This window comes from Rhinoderma darwinii, chromosome 13 (genome assembly GCF_050947455.1).
Source record: "Rhinoderma darwinii isolate aRhiDar2 chromosome 13, aRhiDar2.hap1, whole genome shotgun sequence".
NCBI classification, from domain to species: Eukaryota; Metazoa; Chordata; class Amphibia; order Anura; family Rhinodermatidae; genus Rhinoderma; species Rhinoderma darwinii.
This window is the reverse complement of record NC_134699.1, coordinates 7,733,286-7,755,292: the sequence shown is the minus strand read 5'-3', so window position 1 is coordinate 7,755,292 and position 22,007 is coordinate 7,733,286. Positions and strand designations below refer to the sequence as shown.

The 22,007-nt window shown below is 46.6% G+C and overlaps 1 protein-coding gene and 1 long non-coding RNA gene across 4 annotated transcripts in view; one reads left to right on the top strand and one right to left on the bottom strand.

Annotated features, from left to right (window-relative positions):
* Positions 1–1,465: 1,465 nt before the first annotated feature.
* On the top strand, positions 1,466–20,854 carry LOC142666111 (uridine-cytidine kinase-like 1). Of its 3 annotated transcripts, none has more exons than XM_075846043.1 (15): positions 1,466–1,563; positions 6,940–7,124; positions 7,646–7,752; positions 8,074–8,244; positions 9,528–9,599; positions 9,729–9,918; positions 10,040–10,101; positions 11,293–11,309; positions 18,149–18,247; positions 18,436–18,529; positions 19,419–19,481; positions 19,597–19,719; positions 20,126–20,233; positions 20,311–20,467; positions 20,712–20,854. In XM_075846043.1, exons 1-15 carry the CDS (start codon positions 1,511–1,513, stop codon positions 20,780–20,782), a joined length of 1,572 nt encoding a protein of 523 aa, XP_075702158.1. In that variant the 5' UTR covers positions 1,466–1,510; the 3' UTR covers positions 20,783–20,854. The 3 variants fall into 3 exon arrangements, with proteins under 3 accessions (XP_075702158.1, XP_075702157.1, XP_075702159.1); XM_075846042.1 differs by having other exon boundaries at positions 1,469–1,563; positions 6,937–7,124; XM_075846044.1 differs by lacking the exons at positions 20,126–20,233; positions 20,311–20,467; positions 20,712–20,854 and adding an exon at positions 19,859–20,095 and having other exon boundaries at positions 1,469–1,563; positions 6,937–7,124.
* Positions 10,814–22,007, bottom strand: part of LOC142666113 (uncharacterized) — a 45,787-nt gene continuing 34,593 nt past the window's right edge. The window contains exon 3 of the long non-coding RNA XR_012851639.1: positions 10,814–11,359. This is a non-coding gene — a long non-coding RNA (uncharacterized LOC142666113). The remainder of the gene's footprint in view (positions 11,360–22,007) is intronic.

Sequence of the window (22,007 nt, the reverse complement as noted above, 5' to 3'; positions counted from 1 at the left end):
CCTACTATCTCCGTCCCCAGATATTTTACACCATATCGCTGCATGGCCAATAGCAAAGTAGCCACCCGGCCACGGCCTAGCAAAATATCTGGCTGCAAAACTGATTCATTAGAGTCGGAGGACCCCTTTAATACACTTGAGCAGCAGCGATCCTGATCACCTGACACTTGGGGTATGTTCACACGGACTATTTTGAGCTGGTTTTCGGGCCGTAAACGACTGAAAAATCGGAAGCAGAACGCCTCCAAACATCTGCCCATTGATTTCAATGGGAAATACGGCATTCTGTTGTGATGGGGCGATTTTTACGCAGCCATTTTTAAAAACGGACCTGTAAATAAACGCCTCTTAAAAAGACGTGCGTGTCACTTCTTGAGCCGTTTTTCATTGCCTCAATAGAACAACCGCTCCAACAACGCAGCAAAAAACGTAAGTTGCTTAAAAAACGGCTGAAAAATCAGAGGCGGTTTTCCCTTGAAATCAGCTCCGTATTTTCAGACGTTTTTTTGTTAAGCGTGTGAACATAGCCTTACGGTAAACAGCGGCCTGTATTCTGCTGACAGACTTGACCTGCCCGCCGCCATGCTCTATTATCAGAGAGCTACTAATAAAAGACAACGCTTTGTTGAAAAAGATGGCTAGATCTACAATTCTAGTATCCACGGGTGATCTCTAACCTGAGACTCTTCGGCTGTTTCGAAACTACAACTCCCATCATGCCCTGACGGCTGCAACTCAGCCCGGTCCCAGCCTGAGGTAAGCACGAGCTTTGTTTTTTGGAGGCGGGGCCACGTTATCACCAGTGGGGTAAGAATGACGCTCTTCAAAATGAGGCGGCCATCTTGGGCTCTCATGGCTGGCACTCATGCAAATCAATAATTCACCGATTGTTTAGCCACGCCCCTTTAATGCGTCTTTTTTTTTCAATCTTTCTGTCGTACATGGGGCACAGAAAAATTAAAACCGGCGCACGTCCTTCATAAATATAACCCATTTATCTGCACCATTTTTGGGGCACAAAATGAGTCACTTAAAGAATATTTTAGTGGGTATAGCGTACCTATTTCCCATTCGAGGGTACGTGGCTGTGTTAACCCTTTAATACTGTTACTTTATCCTTTTATCTATGGCCAGCGATAAGTAATGGCCGCTGTAACTAATGGCAACCAGTACATTTAAGTAATTGAACATGTCAATATCGGTTTGTCACGTGTTCTACAATTTTTATTTCCTATTGGTTACTAAAGGGATCTCTGGGTAAACATGGCTGACTGGTGATTTATTTTTGTACTGATAATGTGAGGCCTATGGAAGCCATCTTCTCCCATGCCTGCTTGTATTTGGTTACCTAGGTAACCAGACTGCCGCAGCCTCCTGTTGGCGTCGCTTACTGCCGCAGGGTCTGTCGGGAACTGTAGTCCAATCTGGCAATTTACGTCCTATTAGGCGTCTGCCTCGAACTACAATTACCGACAACCTCTGCGGCTCCTGCTTGTGACATTCCCCTGCAATGGCGGAGCCTGAGAGAGTCTGGTCTGGGAAGGAGGTTGGGGGCATTGAAAGGTGAGAGGGAGACTGGAAGAGGGAGGAGACAGGTTACCGTGGTTTGGAGTAACTACAGTAATGGAGAGGAAGGAGACGACATTGTAAGACTTTGGGAGCTGCTGCTGTGTCACTCTTAGCCCGGTCTCTCCACGGCTGTCGTGTAACTACAAATCACAGCAGGTGCAAGGTTGAGAATTGTAGTTTAACAACAATGCTAGAGCATTTGCAACAGCCGCAAAGCTTCTCCATGAAGCTGCCGCAAAGTGTCGCACAGCTCGGGTCATGTGATGGACACAACGCCCCCCCCCCCCCATTTCCAGAACTCTGCAGGGGGCAGCGGTCACTACAACCATCAAGGTTCAGACTGTTTCCTCACCATTTCCAAGATCTCTGCTTGCTGTCAGTGACTAGGAACATTGCTGTTTACACATAGAGGCTAAAAACCGGTAAAGACTTAAAGCTCTGTTCACATTAGCATCATGGATTCTATTCTTCGGATTGTCTCATGAAGACCGCCCCTCTCCATGTGCTCCATTAGTGTAGACTCCCCTCTATGAGCCAGAACGGACGGCGCCGTAGCACATGGACGACCGTTCCATCTCCCCTCCAGGCTGTGGGGGCTTCTGGAACCCTTTTAAAAGGGGCTTTATCTGAACAGACCCTTTAACGCAGCCATAACCGCTTATATGTTTTGAATCCCTTGTGGATCCAGCAGGTGTTTCATTTTTTTTTAAGGCCTGAATAGCGCAAAAGAATTTGCTATAGTTGCCGCTGAGGCACAACAGAAAATAAATGGAATGGGGAACAGTGTTTTTGTGAGCTGAGGGTTTGTTACAGTTGTATCCAGTCGAGATAATCCTCAGGGTATTCCGGTGGCGTGATGACGTCTTCCGAGATACTGGAGCGCGTTCTAGCAGCGGCCGTGTCACCTGTCTGAGCCGTCTTTCTACTTTCCTAAAATTCTCCGCTTTTATCAAAGCGCGCTCACGACGGCCTGCGCGCCCTGATTGGCTAATCTCTGAGCAGCCTGACGCACGTCCAACTTGGCGCATGCGCGTTCTTGAGGGATACTAGACCGTGAATGGGCCAGACTATGTGACGATATTGTTTTATTCTCGTTTCGACAAGGGGCACGTGCAACATACAGACTTTTTTCTTATGAAAAACTAGGATTACGTTAAATTGATACATTATAGCCCATCCAAAAGTTATAAAATGTAACTGGATTACCCCTTTAAGGGCGTGGCCTCCAGACTGCTACAATGTATCTATGAGGACAGGAGAGAGATTTGTGCTCTGATGTGATGTTTATCTCACGGAAGATTGTCTAGACTGCGTACAATTGTAACAAACCTTCAGCTGTGAGAAGTAGAAGGGCTAGTTTACATGGAGTATTTTGGCGCTGTTTTTGAAGCGGAACCCGAGTTGGAAACAGCGGCGATAAAAAACGCCCGAAATCGCCTCCCCATGAGTTCAATGTGAGGCGGAGGCGTTTTTTTTTTCCTGCGAGCTGTAAAAAACGTGCGTGCATAGGTTTTCTCCCTTTGGGTGTAAGCAAGAATATTGCTTTTCACTGACAGCAAGCACGTGTTTTGAAATGGTGATGAAATGTATTAGAAAGTTGCAGATCTTTTCATTTTACAGAAACCCCCTGAAGACGTTACCAGGGGAGGGGGGGGGGCATTGTATGACCGTCTTGTTTGTATACTTACTGTAGGGGATGTGGGGGGTTATAGTACAGTGATGTCGCCGCGGCTCCGGTTTCGCCATTCTTGTCCTGTAGCCGATGTCACCGGGTCGCTGTTCTGCTGTGTAAGGTTTGACCTATGAGTGACGGCGACTTCTGTACACGTAGAAGGGGCTTCTTTTTGAGAACCCATTTTAATGTTTCGCTGTAACTCCGAATTGTGTGCTGAGCTGTGATTGGCTCAGAGGGACCATAGCTCATGGATAGCGCCGCCCTGACGTCACAGGGGGTTGTTAAAATGAGGACCAGGTCTATCCCCGGAACCTTTAGGACAATTCCACTTGGCGATAATGAATACTTTTCAAAAATGTGCCAATTAGTGCATCCAAAAATATGTAAACAGGATTTAATGGGGCTGGGGTCAGATGGCGTTAATGGGGGTCATGTGAAATAGCCTGTGCAAAGAACTCTGAGAATGCAGCCCCCTATAATCTAATATTCGTGGCAGCAATGCACGATATGGCACTGCGATCAACACAAAGTGGGATAATCGTGGTGCATTAAAGGGACACTCCGGACAAATCTATAACACTGGGTTATTCCTAATGCAGGTCTATAGGGGGTGGTATGTGACACAGGGATTCAAAGAACAGCGTCGTGCCCCCTCCCGCAGGCTCTGCATTAGGCATCAGTTTTGTTCGGAGCGTCCCTTTAAGCTTTATTTAAGATTGGAGGACCCCTTTAAATTGAGTGTTGGTAAACAGGGCAGGGTGTCATACACAGGTCAACATGCCCCCATTCCATAATTAAAGGGACATACACTGTAGATAGCTGCAACAATTGGAAAATCGTTTCGATCCTTTTCTTAACATTGCACGATGATCAGTAGGGATCGCCTCTTGTGGTCAATCACCGTTACGCCTGCCGTTAGTGATGATCGCACGCGTCCTGTGACCAGCCGTGTTTGTTGTGCTTGGTTTTGCACAGCCATATTTATATCCTCCAGGCTATTAATACCAGCCTGGAACATAATCCCTACTTGAGAGGGACACAGGATTTTCTCCCGATGAGTCTGTCCCTGTGTCCTGGTTCGGGGGTGACCGGGTGTTGGAATCTTGGGGCGCACACCAGGTCAGTGCTACTTACCTGCCCGGTCCCAGATCCTTACTGACCCTATAGCCCTGAGTCTTGTATCCGCAGCAGTCGCCTCCACGTATTGTGCTGCCCTATAGGCACCTGGCAGCTGTTCCGATCTCCTATAACACAGCGGTGCAGCTTCTCTGCAGCTTGTTTTTGTTGCTCTGTGTCAGGATTGTTGTGACTGCTTCAGCCTGAGCCAGGACATTTTAGAAGCTTTGTAATGATGCCCCGAGGATCGCGTGACGTCCCCACCTCCCGACATTACGCCGTCACCCCCTTCCCTGCGCTAAATAAACCTGCTGTCCTGCGATGTACGTGGACGCAGCCGTCCGGTCATCCAGCTAGAAAATCTCTGTAGAGCAGCGTGCGGTAACGAATGGCGTAGAGCCGTGTCCTCGTATATTGTCTATTATACTGGATGTGGGGGGGGGGGGGGTCGAGTCTTCAGGACTACCGGGAAGGTTTGCAGCAGTGATTTCCTGACTATAATAATGTAAAACGCGTTGGCATTGATCCTCTTACCGGTGGACGGGGCGGCCGGTTATTTTAGAATCTGTTCGTGTTGTAATTCCTTAATATTTGCTTCATTGAGATGAAAGGGTCTTTAACCTTTCCCACTGTCTGCGTGAAAAGCATAGGGTCTCCGCAGCTTGGTCCGTGTATATATACGGGATAGAGCAATGATGTCGCTATATGTATATGTTTGGTGTATATGTTGATGCCATAGAGAATCATTAGCCAAACTTATGCAAAAAGTTTGCATATATTTGGTCCGTATACATTGGTTTACCGTTTTTTTTATAAAGCGTAGAAGACTTACGCATTTCATACAAGGTGATTACGCAAGAAAACATATACAGTGTCCTATAACGGCAGACGTATGAAAGTTTATAGGCCTAGAGTTGTAGACGTAAGATCGGGTTCACATTGTTGGTGTTTCCGTTGTTCTGCTTCCTCCGTCATACAACGAAAATACCAGAAGCGCCGGTTTCGTTGTATGACGGACATCACTAGCGCTTGACGGAACCCATTGGCTTTTATGGGTTCTGCCAGGTTTCCGTGATTTTACCAGCATGCTGCGCTATTGTGTCCGGTATTTTTGGCTGGATCGGTGACGGAGCCCGCGACGCAGATGTGAACCGGTTCTTAGGCTGAATTCAGATGCGGCAGGGCTATAGTGGATTTTTCGGTTCAAACTCTGCACCAAAATCCTGCAACAAATTTACAGTACAATGTCAGTATATGGGATCATATAAAACCCCATTCGCACTTGGTGGATTTTTCTGCTGCAGATTTTATTATTTGTGGCACACTTATTATATTGTGAAATTCGCTTCAAATCCACGTCAAAATCTGTGGCGGAAATCGGGGTACTCTGTGTTTTGTTTTTTTTACTGCAGATTTTGCCGTCTGCAATGCAAAGGGTGAAATCCGTGAAGTCCGGATATAACGCGTGCAGATTTTGCTGTGTTTTTCGCGTTTAATTTTTCCTTCAAACATTGACGCCAAGTGTAATGCTGGAATAAAATGCGTAGTTTTAGGCTGGGTTCACATGAGCATGTTACGTCCGTAATGGACGGAACGTATTTCGTCCGCAAGTCCCGGACCGAACACACTGCAGGGAGCCGGGCTCCTAGCAGCATAGTTATGTACGACGCTAGGAGTCCCTGCCTCGCTGCGGGACAACTGTCCCGTACTGTAATCATGTTTTCAGTACGGGACAGTAGTTCCACGGAGAGGCAGGGACTCCTAGCATCGTACATAACTATGATGCTAGGAGCCCGGCTCCCTGCAGTGTGTTCGGTCCGGGACTTGCGGCCGAAATACGTCCGTCCATTACGGACCGAACATGCACGTGTGAACCCAGCCTTATACAGCGGTAAAAAAACAACAACCACACATTACGTTCCAGACACACTGCAGGGGGTCTAAACATAAAAATACCAAAATCTGGTATCCAAGGGAGATGTCCGTAGACAGAGGCCAGGATGCAGATAGCGCTGTCCATTCCCTGCTGTTGTGTGGATCTTGTGCTGTCGCAGAACATCGCGCCCAGCCTGCAGCTCTGTAAAAACGACATTTTCTCAGACACGCATTGAGGTTTCATTAATAAACTGAGACATTGTGACCGATACGTTTTCTGATGGATCTAAACGGACGCTGACTGACTGGTATTATTGACAGCGAGAATAGAGAATCAGACGGCACTATTCTTACCATCAAAAATACAGGGAAGCTGGACCGTAATCCCGAAAGATCCCTCGAGCGGTAGTGTGAACATCGCCTCTACGGTTTTGAGTACAATGATCTTGTAACACAGGACCGGAGGGCAGAGCTGTCAATCACACTGCAGCCCCGCCCACATTCGGCTGCTCTGCACTTTAAACAATGGGGACATTGTAACAAGATATTTTATTTTTTCTTTAAACCTTAGAATTTTACCTTTATTCAGTGATCGTTGCTATTCATATAGTACCCGTTCTAGATGTTACCCATCCATGGATTATCTTCCTGTTGATCCTTTTCCTCCTTTACTAATATTTTTCATCCCCTGTTATCGCCAGCAGCGCAGACTCCGGTCATGGCTTACTACCCCCAGCCGGCTCCGGACGATCCAGCCGAAGGCGGACGACCAGCCAGTGTAAGTCAGAGCCCCCTCTCCTCAGAACCAGCAAGAGGACCATCTACACCGCCGGACGACCTCCTTGGTACAACGAGCACGGGACGCAGTCTAAGGAGGCTTTTGTGATCGGTAAGACTTCAGCAGTCAGAAACTTTTTATGCAGAGAATGTGTTACTAGGCGGTCGCTGCAAAATCAGCCAGAGATATCGGGAGCCAGATCTAATAAGACAACCCCCCCCCCCCCTATGTAAGCAACTAATCACAAAGTATCTCCCCTGCTGGGACCCCAGTGATCAGCTGTGATCTGTGGGGAAACCTGGCAGTAAGTGTTTAATTTCCCTGCAGCGCCACCACAGGACAAGTGAAGCATTAGCTTTTACACGGGCCAATAATTGGGCAAACTAGCGCTCTTCCCCATACACGATCGATGATTAATCCTTGTGAAAGGAGCAGACGAGCTGTCACGTTGATCAGCGCTCGAGCAAGAGACGTTTTATGGAACCGCTTCACACCAAGAGATGAGGAGCCCCCTCTATAAACTCCTCCAATAGGGTGTATGAAAATTTGTTTTCTAAACTGAACAACCCCTTTAAGTGGTTTTTCATACTTTTACATTTTTTATTGCTCTACTTCACTCTTTTTCATGCCAGGTCTAGGTGGTGGCAGCGCGTCTGGTAAAACCACCGTTGCCCGGATGATCATTGAAGCTCTGGATGTCCCCTGGGTGGTCCTCTTATCTATGGACTCTTTCTACAAGGTAAACCCAAATCTTTCAATATATGTCCCTCCAAATGCCCCAATCCCCGGTACGTCCATTAGGGGGAGCTTCGTATCATCGGTAATTGGAATGGATATCCCTTCTGCTATTAAAAGAGGTTTGGCAGCAGCTCCGGCAGTGTACTAAGCTGCTGCATAACCTCTTTAAGCAGAGAAGCGCATCACACAATAAAGTACCCCGACTTTACATTATTAAGAATATTAGAAGTCACCTTGGAGTTGGACACTTGGTTTTAATGTGACTTGCAAAAGTATTCAACCCCTGATAACTTTAATATATAATCCATGTTCGGTCTTGCAGGTGCTGACGGAAGAACAGGAGGCCCAGGCGGCCTGCAATGAATATAACTTTGATCACCCGGACTCGTTTGACTTTGACCTCATGATCAGCACATTGAAGAAGCTGAAACAGGGAAAGAGTGTGAAAATCCCCACATACGACTTCAGCACTCACAGCCGAACCAAAGATTGGGTGAGGGGATGGACGGGGGGGGGTCGCACTGCAGTGGTTTAGGAGGGGGAGATGTTCAGGACCGGGCTATTTGGAGCCTTCAGGACCCGTTTAGCCATTTTCTGCTTGCGTTGGGCCTGGTTCACATTGCGTTGTAGCCCGATGTTTAGCGTGCGCGTCGGGAAATCTCTTGACGTACACACTAAACGTGTCCATAGGGGCCCCGTTAGGCAAATGGAGGCTAAAAGAATCTCCCTTTGGCCTCCGCCGGGCTGGTAAAGAATGGTATACTTTTTTTTTTTTTTGGAGGATGGAATAACATAGTAGTCTACGCTGCTCCATCCCTAAGGAACCCACAAAAAGAAAAACATATATTAATTTTTTTTTAACACCGAAGGCTATGTGTACTGGAGGCTGCTTTATGGCATCGGTCAGAGGTATACATTAAACATATACCTTGGGGAGCTTCCCCAGGGACAAAGTCGGCAGGAAGAGCATCCGGTAGCGCTCCCCGGGGATTCCGGCCCTGGGGTAGCCCCTGATGTCACTTTCCATATATGGAAAGTGACGTCAGAGGTTTTCAACTATGGAGTCTCCGACCAGAGTAGCGGTAGCATTCTGACAAGGGACTCCGGGATTGTAGAAGCCCATGATGTCACTGTCCATATATAGGGTAATTGGGTCAGGGCAAGTGATGGGTGTGGGAAGCGTTTTTGGGGGGAGGGTATTTTTTGTCTATTTTTATTGAATCTATTGTTAGTTTTTTAACGATTATTTTATTTTTATTATTCTGGTCGGTCCCTCAAAGGTCAGAAAAGACATTTGGGGACTTTATTATTTCGTGATTTTTTTTTTTTTACACTATACTTTACTCTTTCGCTGTAACTGGGGCTGCACAGATACTGTTGTAGCGACTATTGTTGCTGTGCCGGGGCTAGTTAGACCCAGCAGCAGCCCCCCCACTACCGGCATGCCAGCGATCATGTGACCAGTCGGGCCAATAGAGGCTCATTGAGTGCTAAACGCGTGAGTACAGAAAATACAGAAGCGGTGAAAACTTCTCTCCAGGGTCAGACACCGTCGGCCGCCATCTTAAACCCACGCCATAAATGTACTACGGCGCGGGTTTAAGGACCTGTACCGCTCGCCGGAAATATACAGCGGACAGTCGAGGGGGGATTTCAGGCATTTACGTTTATCACTATGGGATCGGTAATATAATTTAGATCGGTGGTGGTCCAACAGATGAGACCCCTGATATTCGTACATATATGATCTTCATTTCCTTGTGATCTTTTCATTAGAAAACCCTTTACGGAGCCAACGTGATCATCTTTGAAGGGATCATGGCATTCGCACACGCAGATCTTCTAAAGGTTTGTACTTTTTGGGTTTGGGGTTCATATTTACTATTATCTTCCTATAGGTCACGATATATACGGTAACCCGGCTGTATACACACTTCTTACCCCATCTTAAAGTAGTTGCCTGCGTTTTCATTGCAGCTTCTAGACATGAAGATCTTTGTAGACACAGATTCCGATATCCGCCTTGTACGGAGGCTTCGGAGGGACATCTCAGAGCGAGGCCGAGATATTGAGGGAGTCCTCAAACAGTACCATGCCTTTGTGAAGCCGGCTTTTGACCAGTACATACAGCCCACTATGCGCCTTGCAGATATTGTCGTGCCGAGAGGTAAGATACTGTAGAGCTTCAAGTGAGAGAGAAATATCCGGTGGGGGGGCGGACGGGACTACCATAAAGGGGGTCACCACCAATTTTGTTTGAACTTTCCTCTCGTTCCTATGTCTTTCAGGTAGCGGTAATACAGTGGCCATTGACTTGATTGTGCAGCACGTACATAGTCAGCTGGAGGAGGTGAGTGGAAATGAAGACTCAGTATAGGAGCCATTGTTGTTACACCCAGTCACCACCTCATGCTTAAAGGGGCCATATCATGAGACATGCGACACCTTTTGAAAACTTTTTTTTTTTTTATATAGAAATATAATATCTATAAGTGTGTTTTCTGTAACTTTGTAATGACTTTTTATTAAAAATTATCTTTACTTTTTGAGATACAGCTGCTTTGTATCCTGTATATAGAGCAGCTGTATCTAGCGCTGAAACCTGAATCCGTCAGGTTCGCGGGACTGACGGGTGCAGCGAGATCGGGTCCTGTGTGTCTCGCAGGTTCGAGCTGTTATTGATCACATCTAAGTTCTGAACGGTCAGAGACTCAGAACCCTCTGTCACTGAACCCGTCGGTCCCGCTGACCTGATGGATTCAGGTCTCCGCGTAAGATACAGCTGCTCTATATACAGGATACAAAGCAGCTGTATCTCAAAAAGTCAAAATAATTTTTAATAAAAATTAGAAAGTTGCGCCAATCACACTCTCATGCAGTTTTATTTTTTTTTAAATAGTCGTTCTCAAAAGGTGCTCATAGCCCTTAAGGTGGATTTTTCTGCCCACAAGTGTCGATCGATAATATAACGAGTCAATCGGCGCTTGTTAACCAGCCCTTTTACACGGGCCGATGCTATACTGTATAGGTACGAACCATTAATAATACAATCGTTTGGTCCCTATCGGTTTGCATTACAACCGGCAGCACATCCCATCTACACGGTGAGATGTGCTGCCGACAACCATGACTTTATTGCCTGCAAAAGTGATGTGATTAGCCGATGAACAGACTGATCGCGGCTCCGTCACACAGGCCAATAATTGGCCGAGTGAGCGTTGTAACGTATGCTCGTTCTCGATTGGCCGGTGTAAATGGGCCTTAACCTACCTGTTCCAATGACCGTGGCTGCCGTTAGACATCCATAGAGTGCTACATCGAGGAGTGCAGGAACTCTATGCATTTTAATTATTCAGAAATAATTGCTACATGGGGTGATATACCACGTGCCTCAGGAAGCCCCGCTGCATGCTGATCTTATTCCAGTAAACGAGGGGTGCCCTGCGGGGGATCTTTGGGGCTTCCAGGAGTTGCTCTTTGTGTCTGGTCTGTCTATCTGTGTCCTCTTCAAGCTGTCTGTATGTCTGTCCCATTGCTGCAGAGGGAGATCAGTGTCAGGTAAGAGACCCGCAGACGTTTGCTGCTCTGTCCGTGTCGGTCGGCTCTTCCTGTGGAAAGATATCTCGTTCTGAGAATCGGGTCCCATGATGACAGCGTTAAGTGATGTCAAGACATTTACCACAACGATGACATCACTAAAATAAGTCTGATATATGGGGGATACAGGGAAAATATGAAAGCAGTGAACAAATTGTATATAGTAGATGGAGATTACTGCCAGGGATACACCATACACTGCCCACCAGTACCCTATAGAATCTGCTGCCCTGTAGCCCTCCCAGGCCTCGATTCCTAATCTCTGCCCCACCCCATTGCCAATTTGGCCCTAAATTAAATGCCCACTATAGCATGTCATTTTAAGTACACAATTCTGTGCTGACTAGCATCTTAAAATACCTTTTTAGCAATCAGTCCCATTTTTTTCTGTCTGCCTTCAGCCACCACTAGAGGGAGCTAACTGCATACTGTTATTTTAAATGTATGCAGTATACTCCCCCTAGTGGTCGCTGCAGACTCTTAAAATATAACTCAACTTTTCTAAGACTTTTGACATGTCAGAAGTTTTGATCAGTAGGGGTCCAAGGGAGCGGTGTATGAACTCAGACTTTCTATTAAGCCCGTACACTGCTCGCTCGGCTTTCCAAGGAGAGACCATTAGAAACGAAGCGGCACACCGCTCACCTGAGCGCTACTGTCACTTTGTTTTGGTGATTAGTGGGGGTCTCAGTACTCGAACCCCACTGATCAAAATTTCTGACATGTCCAAAGTTTTATAAATGTTTACTTACACGTCTGAGCAGGGGATTTGGAGCTCTGTATCAGACAAATGGAACTCCAACTGCTATAAAGAGATATTAGGAAATTGATCAGCACCGAATGTTGGACTTCCGTGAATTAAAAACAGCAACAAAATGATGTTCAGTTCCAGGGTGGACAGTCACTCTAAACTTAAGGTTCGAGTTAGGCCATGTTCACACTGAGGTTTTTTTTGCAGACAGATTTTGCCCTGCCTGCACTTTCTTTGACACATTTTTCGGCTCTGGCCATTGAGCACTGTAGGCAAAAAACTCATCGAAAAATGCTTTCTCTGCCTCCCATTGATTTCAATGGGAGGTCAGAGACGGAATCGTGAGAAGAGAATGACGCTTTTTTTTTCCCACAAATGTTTTTTTCCCCGCTTTTGGGAAAAGAACGCCTCCGCATCCCATTGAAATCAATGGGAGGCGATTTGACGGTTTTTGGTGCGGTTTCCTTGTTGAAAACCGCTCCAATAAACTTTGTGTGAACTAGGTCTAAGGGCAGATTCAGACGAACGTTGCGTTTTTGCGCGCGCAAACAACGCGGCGTTGTGCGCACGCAAAAAACACTTGACAGCTGCGTGTGTCATCCGTGTATGATTCGCGGCTGTGTGATTTTCGCGCAGCCGCCATCATAGAGATGAGGCTAGTCGACGCCCGTCACTGTCCAAGGTGCTGAAAGAGCTAACTGATCGGCAGTAACTCTTTCAGCACCCTCGACAGTGAATGCCGAACACAATATCGAGAAACCTGTTAAAAAAAAAAAGAAAAAGTTCGTACTTACCGAGAACTTCCCTCCCGGCCGTTGCCTTGATGACGCGTCCTTGGTGACGCGCCTCTCGACATCGGGCCCCACCTCCCTGGATGACGCGGCAGTCCATGTGACCGCTGCAGCCTGTGATTGGCCTGTGATTGGCTGGAGCTGTCACTTGGACTCATCCCGGGAGGTCAGACTGGAGGAAGAAGCCGGGAGTTAGCGGTAAGTCAGAACTTCGTTTTTTTTTTTCTACAGGTTCATGTATATTGGGATCGGAAGTCACTGTCCAGGGTGCTGAAACAGTTTAACTCTTTCAGCACCCTGGACAGTGACTTTCTCCTGACGTCGCGTACCGGAAATTTTTTTGCCGAGTTCGGCCGAACCCGGTGAAGTTCGGTTCGATTGTCCGGGTTCGCTCATCTCAAAGACACTCCGTTTGGATGTTTGGAAACAGAAAAGCACGTGGTGCTTTTCTGTTTACATTCATCCTTTTGACAGCTGGTGCGCCGTTTCAGTTGGTTCGCACGGAAGTACTTCCGTGCGACCTGCGTGGTTTTCACGCACCCATTGACTTCAATGGGTGCGTGATGCGCGAAATACGCAGAGATATTGAGCATGTCGCGCTTTTTGCGCAGCTGACAAACGCTGCGCAAAAAGCACGGACTGTCTGTACTGCCCCATAGAGTTGTATTGGTCTGTGCGTGGCGCGTGAAAACCACGCGGCCCGCACGGACCCAATACACGTTCGTGTGAATCCCCCCTAAGGGTGGGATTCACATGCAGCAGATTTTGTTGCAGAAATTTTTGCAACTAAGGGCTTGTCCTCACGTAACAGAAATTCTGCAGAAATTCCGCTGCGGAAAAACCGCACCATTTCCTGCGTGTTTTTTACTGCAGAAAACGGTGCGGATTTTGCTGCGTTTTTCACAATGTTGGGGGATGGTGACGACATCTCTGAAAAACGCAGCAATTCAGTCAGTTGATATTTCTGCTCGGAGTATTTACGCAGCGTGGATGACATTCGTTAAATCTCCCCCACTTTGCTGATATTGTATTCTGCGTATTTTCCATCTGCAGTTCCGGACAGAAAATACGCAGCAATTCCGTTACGTGTCATTCATTTATCTGGACGTGCGGAAATCTTTACACCTTCTGCAGAAGGAACCAATTCTGATGAATAGAACTGAACTTCAGCCGCAGAAATTTCTGCAACAAAATCTGCCACGTGTGACTGCAGCCTAATATGGGACAGGCTGGTTGCTAGGGATATGCTGCCTAACAACCAGTCTTAGCTTGGCAGCAGTCTCCGATCTTTTTTAAGATCTAGTAAGGTGGAAAACCTTATTACATTGAAGTGACGGTTGGGTGCTGGGCCGTGCTGGGCTCTTCACACTTTTGCAGCCGGTCCCTCCACCTGTTTGGTAAAATCTTTGACAATACGGAGTCCTTCACATCTGTGCCTGTCCGTCGCTGACAGAACGTATGTCTCTTTTCTACCCCTCCCATGTCTCATGTGGCCTCGGCGAGGTCTAGGGTGGAGGGGTATTTTCCACTGTTGGTCAGGCTGTGTGGTGAGAGCAGGAAACTGCCCACACTCCTTCCTCTCATCGCTCCGCACACCGCAGCGGAAGCTTCCTGTCATAAATGTCAGCTCGGCCTCGCTGCCTGGACGCTGCACCCCGAGCTGCTATTTTCAGATTTTACTTTGGCGTTCAGATAGAGATCTGTCAGAACCGCAGAAGACGGAACAACTGCACATTGTACAAGCTACGGCAGGTTATTACCCATACATGATTGGGGATGTAGTGCTGTGTCCGAGAGCTTAGATACAGCAGCTCAGCAGATATTACACACTAGGATTTAGATACACAGCTCAGCAGACATCATCACACAGGATAGGCTTGGATACACAGCCCAGTGTACAGGATCACATAGGATTAGATACTCCAGCTCATCAGCATATTATCACACATGAGGCTTAGATACACAGCTCAGCAGACCGCATCACACAGGATAGGTTTAGATACACAAGCTCTGCAGCAGGCAGTATCACACAAGATTAGATACACGAGCTCACCACATTATCACACAAGATTAGATACACAAGCTCAGCAGACAGTATCACACAAGATACACCAGCTCAGCAGACAGTATCACACAAGATTAGATACACAAGCCCAGCAGGCAGTATTACACATAAGATTAGATACACAAGCTCAGCAGACAGTATCACACATAAGATTAGATACACAAGCCCAACAGACAGTATCACACATGAGATTTGATACACAGCTCAGCAGGCAGTATCACACAAGATTAGATACACAGCTCAGCAGACAGTATCACACAAGATTAGATCCACAGCTCAGCAGACAGTATCACATGAGATTAGATACACAGCTCAGCAGACAGTATCACACATGAGATTAGATACACAGCTCAGCAGACCCTGTCCCTGGAGATTATTTTTTTTAATGAAATTCAGTGACATGACATGATGGGGAATGTAGTGCTACGTAGTTATGAGGCTGTATCATACAGGATAGGATTAGATACACCGGCTCATCAGAAGTGGAACGTTTAACAACCATTTGGAGGCCATAATAGTTGTCACCCAGCTTTCCCAGAATCTGATATGACACAGATGGCTCGTCCTCTAGAGAAAACGAATGACATTGTAAGTTAGTAATTGATCCAGAACTTCCTTCCTTACTGCCAATTGCTCTCGTTTCCCTCCTATGTGTGACTCCCCCCTTTCTGCTCATCCCCTCCTTCATTGCTGTGTGTATTCTGGGCAGAGGAAGCTCCGCTGGGACATGTGAGATCCGTGTTCAGGCTGCCTGCGTGTGTCTTCACCTCCATTAACCCCTCGTGGGCTCGCTCTGCATTATTCTATCTGTGTGACGGCCACTGATCTGACCCGCTTAACCCACTCGCATGTCTGCCATATGTGATTTGTTTGCAGCAGATGTGATCTATAAAGTGTAGGGTCACCTTTAAACGTTGGGCGACGTCTAGATCTAGTCTATATATATTGTTGTGGGACTTTGTAATCGCTTTACTTTTCATGCACAACATATCCCCTTCATCCAGACATGCGGAGCTTTCGACTTCACGTCTCCCTGCTGGTTCAGTGTCTGTATAGAGCATAATCTGATGGGTGAATAAGATTGTATACCAGTCATCTGTCGTAGAAACCACGTCACGTGACGCATTGACCTAATATACTGTATTAGGGGTGTGTCTGACAGCAAAGTGTTGACTGATTCCAAGTAGCAACCAGCAGACTTGTGAACTCCGCTCCACATAGGAATAGCTTATAAGGCATGATGCTACTCAAGATCTGAGGATGTGTTTGTATGGGCTGGGTCAATGACATGCCATGTTAAGATCGAACGATCACATCCTGTATAGAATCTATATACATCCGTTCGTACGGTGAGATAGCTCCATCAGAATACGGTTATGAGATGTTATTGCACCATTATCCTGCTTTCTCATTTGGCTCAGTGGACTATGGGTCCCCATTACAAGGTTGTAGTCCAGTTACAGTCCCTAGCCCTGCAGCCCCTATAGCGAAGCCTCCGCTCAAGATCAGTAGAAATATTTTTGCATAGTCATGTCAACCTGAAGGTTACGGTAAGTGGGACAGCTCGGACTCCCCCATAAACATGCTCCTTTGGCTCGGCAAAGTGCATTTTATTTCAATAGGCGTGGGAGATAAGTGGCTGCCAGATTCCAGGCACTCCTTATCACGAAACACAATGGAATGAGACTGGTTGAAATGCAATATCTTCCTTGTTTCCCTTGATGTGAAAGGTAGGGGACATTTTTGCAGTCCCTGTAGACATGCGGACCCGGTCTCGTTTTGCAGGATCCTAAATCTGTCTTTAGGCAGAAATCCAAATGCTACGAACTCCAGCTCGGCAATCCCTTACTGAACAAAAGAAACCTGTCCAAGGAGGATAATCCTCATTTATGGATGACCCTATGATGGTACTGCCCAAACTCTGCACCACAGAAGCTGCTCCATGCAAAGCAAAGGTCCATTCATCTCAATGGTGTCTGGTTTCTAGTAGCAGAAGTCTCTGAGCTGTGCCAAAGGGATCTGATCGCTCTATAGAGCCAAATCCTTCAATCTGGATTTCCCCTTTAATGTATTCTGGCTGATCGCCACGGGTCCGGCCTCTCTACCCCCCGGGCATATAGACAGGGGTGGTCTTTATTTCACAAGAATTTTTCCCCAGTCTCTTGGCCATATTTTTAGCACCATCATGATAAAATTAAGTTCTGTACAAACCACACTCCAGTGCTGAGGACTATTGTCCATGTTTTATGTCTTCTGCCGGGGACCAGACCTTGCCGATGGCTCTTCACTAGTCTAGCCCTGCAGCATCCATAGTAGTGTGCAGATGTCCATGTTAGATGAGAAAATGTAATGTCCAAAAGGTGACCCTACACATTTATATGTTTTATTTTCTTGTGTGAAGCATAAACTAATGTTATCTCTGTAGCTTCCGTTAGATGAGTGTATAGGTCTGCTTGCCATGCCACTCAGAGGCTCACCTTATAGGATAAAGGCGTACGCTTAGTACAAGTTTGTTGTTGCCATGTTGCATCTACTTGAACCACCCATAACATGGTAGTAACACCTGGCAGCTTCACGGTTATAGTGCGGCTAGACTGACAAGCTGCCAGGTTTTTGGGTCATCCCGCCGGCTACGCCAACTTCACTACAATCCATTCATTCATGTAGCTGCCATGTTGAGTTGGAAGAGGAAGTAAAGGCTACAAATATGATCTTTCAGACCCCATTTCTTTTATTACTTTGGGTGTGGAATATAATAGGGGGCGACCAGGACGCTATATTATCTATGCATGTATGGACTATGTCTGGACCAGAAGTTGAACTTGAGATCCCCCCCCCCCAAATATCGCCAGCTGTTTATAGTACCGTCTTGGTACAACTGCAACTTCTCCACCTCCTATAACTACACACCTGGTTTGGACGGATCCGTGGTAGACTAGGTTTACGTTCAGCTTTATGGGCAGAAGGTGGTGAAATCCTTTAGACCAGTATAGAACTGTGGCATTACGGGGTAGCAGAGGCTATTATCCTGTACAGTCCTATAGGAGATGAGGCATTGCATGTGTTGTGGAGTGTTGCCTTCTACTGTATGGGGGATGGCTGCTTGGCACTGGTGGATGGGAGGCTTGGCACTAACGCATATACACAGGTAATCTGCCGGATGTCCCTTATCTCACTTTTCTTCTGACATTAGGGCCGCCCTGGCCTCTGCCCATCAATCGCAGCCACTTCCAAGGACACTCTGCGTATTAAAGGAGACTCCTCAAGTAAGCGTCATGCACACAATAATAAGGTAGGTGATAGCCGGGTGTCGTTTACCTTCTCTTCTCGGCGGACATTTTTGGCCAAGTTTCGCTAATGATGGAGAATTCCCATCCAGAACATCATTCCTGTTAAAATCCCAGGATAGAATAGAAAACAAATTTATGTTACCAACCAGACTATAGACCCCCTAACATGTCAACGTTTTCCATTATTCAGGAACAAGGAGACGAGTCGGGACGAATTCATCTTCTATTCTCGTCGCCTCATGCGGCTTCTGATAGAACACGCACTGTCCTTTCTTCCATTCAGGGTAAAGGAACAATCATTTTTTTCTGTTTTGGTAGATAAAGGGGTTTTCCCAGAATCAAAAATTAAGTTATCGCCTATGCACAGCAGACGTGATCGCTGGATCGTGAGAAGGGGGGGACTTAACCCCCAGATCCTCCTGGCTGCACCCCCCCCCCCCCCGCCGCGCTGTTTCCGTCATTCCCATACACTTTGAATGTAGCGGCGGTCGAACATGCACACTGTCGCTGCATTCAAAGTCTTCCTCACTGCGGCCGGTCAGTGAGGAGTATGTGGGGGTTCAGGACCCCCATTCTCAAAATCTGTGGAGGTCCCAGCGATCAGAGAATTATCACCTATCACCGTGGATAGGTGATAGTTTTGGATTCTGGGACAACCCCTTTAAGCTGAGCAGCAATCCAAGAAATACTTTGGGTGGAGTTCTCCTTTAAGTAGATATATAAATATTTAATTACTATTTGGTAACACTAGTATTAGGGGCGGGGCTGTGACAACTTCCTGTCATTTTGAAGTAGTAGTGGTCACCATTAATTGGTGAAATACTTTAGTTCGTGTAAGGTGTAAAATGGATGGTGTAGTCAAGGGTGTACTTACTATTAGGGCAGCGGCTAAGGCGACCATAGCTCACCCACCTTTACTACGCACTGGGTTCCCCCTATCCCCAGCAAGTAAGAGGGAAACAGCAGATCATTCACTTCTACTAGGGATGGAAATGTGAGGGGAGGGATGCAACACGCTGTGGGCCCCCCTGTCCTAAGAATATAATGACATGAACCAGCACCTACAGGGGGCACCGCTGCTCCATATACACCCCATGATATAATTATTATAAGAATGTGAGACTTTCATTTACGAGATTCTGCTCTTCTAAGTTTTCTTGCCTTTTTGCATAGAGCTGCATTGTGCAAACCCCACAAGAACATGACTACAATGGACGGACATATGACGGCAAACGGGTGAGTAATGAGGGTGTGTTTTTACGGTTGTGGCATATGCGGCTGTCTGGCATTATCTGTGCCCGGTATTCATCCCATGTCTGAATATTTGCGTGTTCTCTCATTTCTGCTCTAGATAACCGGAGTTTCTATACTGAGAGCTGGAGAGACGATGGAACCAGCGCTGAGAGCCGTGTGCAAAGACGTGAGAATTGGAACCATTCTTATCCAGACCAACCCCAGCACCGGGGAGCCGGAGGTACGGGGCCACTGGTAGAAAAATTGGGGGCAATAGTTGTAATGAGAATGAACCGGACTAGGAAAATTTTGGCGAGTAATATTTACCGTTCTCCTAAACCTCCGATCTGTGGTCATCAGGAGGTCCTCTCACTTTATAGGGGGGGATTCCGACTCCTATGCTGGGGTAACGATGCTGCGGCTCTTTCTAAAGGCAACGGATGGAATCTCCTGCTGATATAAGTAAAAGGGGAACCTGCTGTATCCAGGATCGGGTGATCAGACAGAACAGATACATAGTGATCGTATTGATTAGATCTAATGCATTTCAGAACGGCACTAATACGGACCCCTGTGTACAAGGATCGCTTAGTAAGTAGTAACGCCATGGATGAGATTGTTGTTTGTTTCATCCGTTTCCTCCTCAGCTGCATTATCTCCGACTTCCCAAGGATATTAGTGAGGACCACGTTATTCTGATGGATTGTACCGTGTCCACGGGAGCAGCAGCCATGATGGCCGTTCGGGTACTGCTGGTGAGTGAATGGGGAGACGATCAGGGTTATAATCCGGGGATTTGCCGTCTCAATTCTTCTGTCTTTTCTGCTGACAGGACCACGAGGTTCCCGAGGACAAGATCTTCCTGCTGTCCCTTCTTATGGCGGAGCTGGGAGTGCACTCTGTGGCTTATGCTTTCCCCCATGTACGGATCCTAACCACAGCAGTGGACAAGAAAGTCAACGACATGTTCCGGATCATCCCTGGGATTGGTACGTTTTGCTGGATAATTCTGAGGTGGAGGCAGAAATAATCACGAAAATCTTCAATTTATCATTTCTGTTAAATTACTAAACATTCTTTGGTGGTTTGTCCCATGCGTGGCCCCTTCTCTACCAGGAACAGACCCCCATCATTATTGGCCAATTTTGGGAGTCCCCAAACTTTTGCGGCATATCTGATCGATGTGCGATGTAAAGTCCCTTCCCCCCTGGTTAAAAGTGTTTTTCTTTGCAGGTAATTTTGGGGATCGTTATTTTGGGACAGATGCCCCGGCGGACTGGAGTGATGAGGACGATCCGGTCTGATCGGTCCTCCCTTCCTTATTCACATAAATGTTCCTTATTGTGTCGTCGTGATCCAAATCATATTTTTTAAGTAATAAAAAAAAAAAAAAAAAAAAAAAAAAAAAAATCGGACAAACTTCAGTCATCTGTCTAATTATTCCAGAAGATCAATGTGTGATCGATGCCAGGTGGATGATGGCGGAGCCGATAGTGAGAGGCGCGTGCAGCCGCTTATTTTCCTGCGAGTGTTTTCTTTCTGCGTTTTTTGGGGTGGTTTTCGCGTAAAAAAAAAAACAGGGCCCAAGGAAGGGGCTGATATTTTTCCACACAGATGATCTGAGTCTGATAATTCTGCTCCGTACATAAATGAACTGTTATGTGATTACTCAGGACCCCGTAATCGTATATTATGTTTATAAATAATAGGGGGCAAATATCTGCGCGGTGTGTTCATACAAATAAGGATCCTATTGGATCCCCCCCATTATCCTCCTATTCGTATGTTCACATCATATTACGTTGGGGCTGAATACTCAGATGCTGCTTTTCCGCACGTTTTGCTTTTAAATCTGCCCCATGGAGGTTTTGTCTTTGAACTTTATAAATCGGCGTGCTGTTTTTAGTGCTTTTCAGTGCCGAATGTCTTTGGCGCTCTTTTTTTTTTTTTCTTCTTTTTAGCGTCCCATTGATTTCAATATGAATTTTCAGGCAGAACGATAAACAATTTTTTTTTGCAAAAGACCTCCAAAACAAGAGAAAGCAAAATAGGTGTTTTCCACACGGATTGTTACGCTGAAAAAGCATCAGAATCGGCTTGCAAGTAAAGCCATGTGAACAAGACCTAACACTGCCAGTGAACGCAGCAGCGTTATAAGAGATGGAGCAGGGAACCGCACTGGACAGACCTGGGGGGGGGGGGGGGGGTCAGTAGTCGGCCTCAGCAAACCTACTATATGGCCTCTTCCAGGTATATTAGGACCTCCTTATCCTACCACCTAGTGCAACAGTTAGTGGACCAATATGGGCAAAAATACAAATCTGTGCTACAGCCAGTAAATGATAAAGAGCGTAATAACATCAGCAAAAATACAAAATAAAAAGGCAAGTGGCCAAGGATAGCAGAACAAATCCCAAAAAATGTAAGTCGATAAACGCCAAAAAGCCAAGGTCTGAACATGTAGGACCCCCAAATAGTGGTATTGAGGAGTTACTCGAGGGAGAGAAAGCAGAGTTACTAAATAGGTTA

Coding starts and splice junctions, on each gene's coding strand:
- LOC142666111 (XM_075846042.1), top strand. CDS start 1,511: ATGGCGGAGCCTGAGAGAGTCTGGTCTGGGAAGGAGGTTGGGGGCATT. Junction 9,919..10,039: donor AGATATTGTCGTGCCGAGAG/GTAAGATACTGT, acceptor TATGTCTTTCAG/GTAGCGGTAATACAGTGGCC. Junction 19,720..20,125: donor CCAGCACCGGGGAGCCGGAG/GTACGGGGCCAC, acceptor TTTCCTCCTCAG/CTGCATTATCTCCGACTTCC.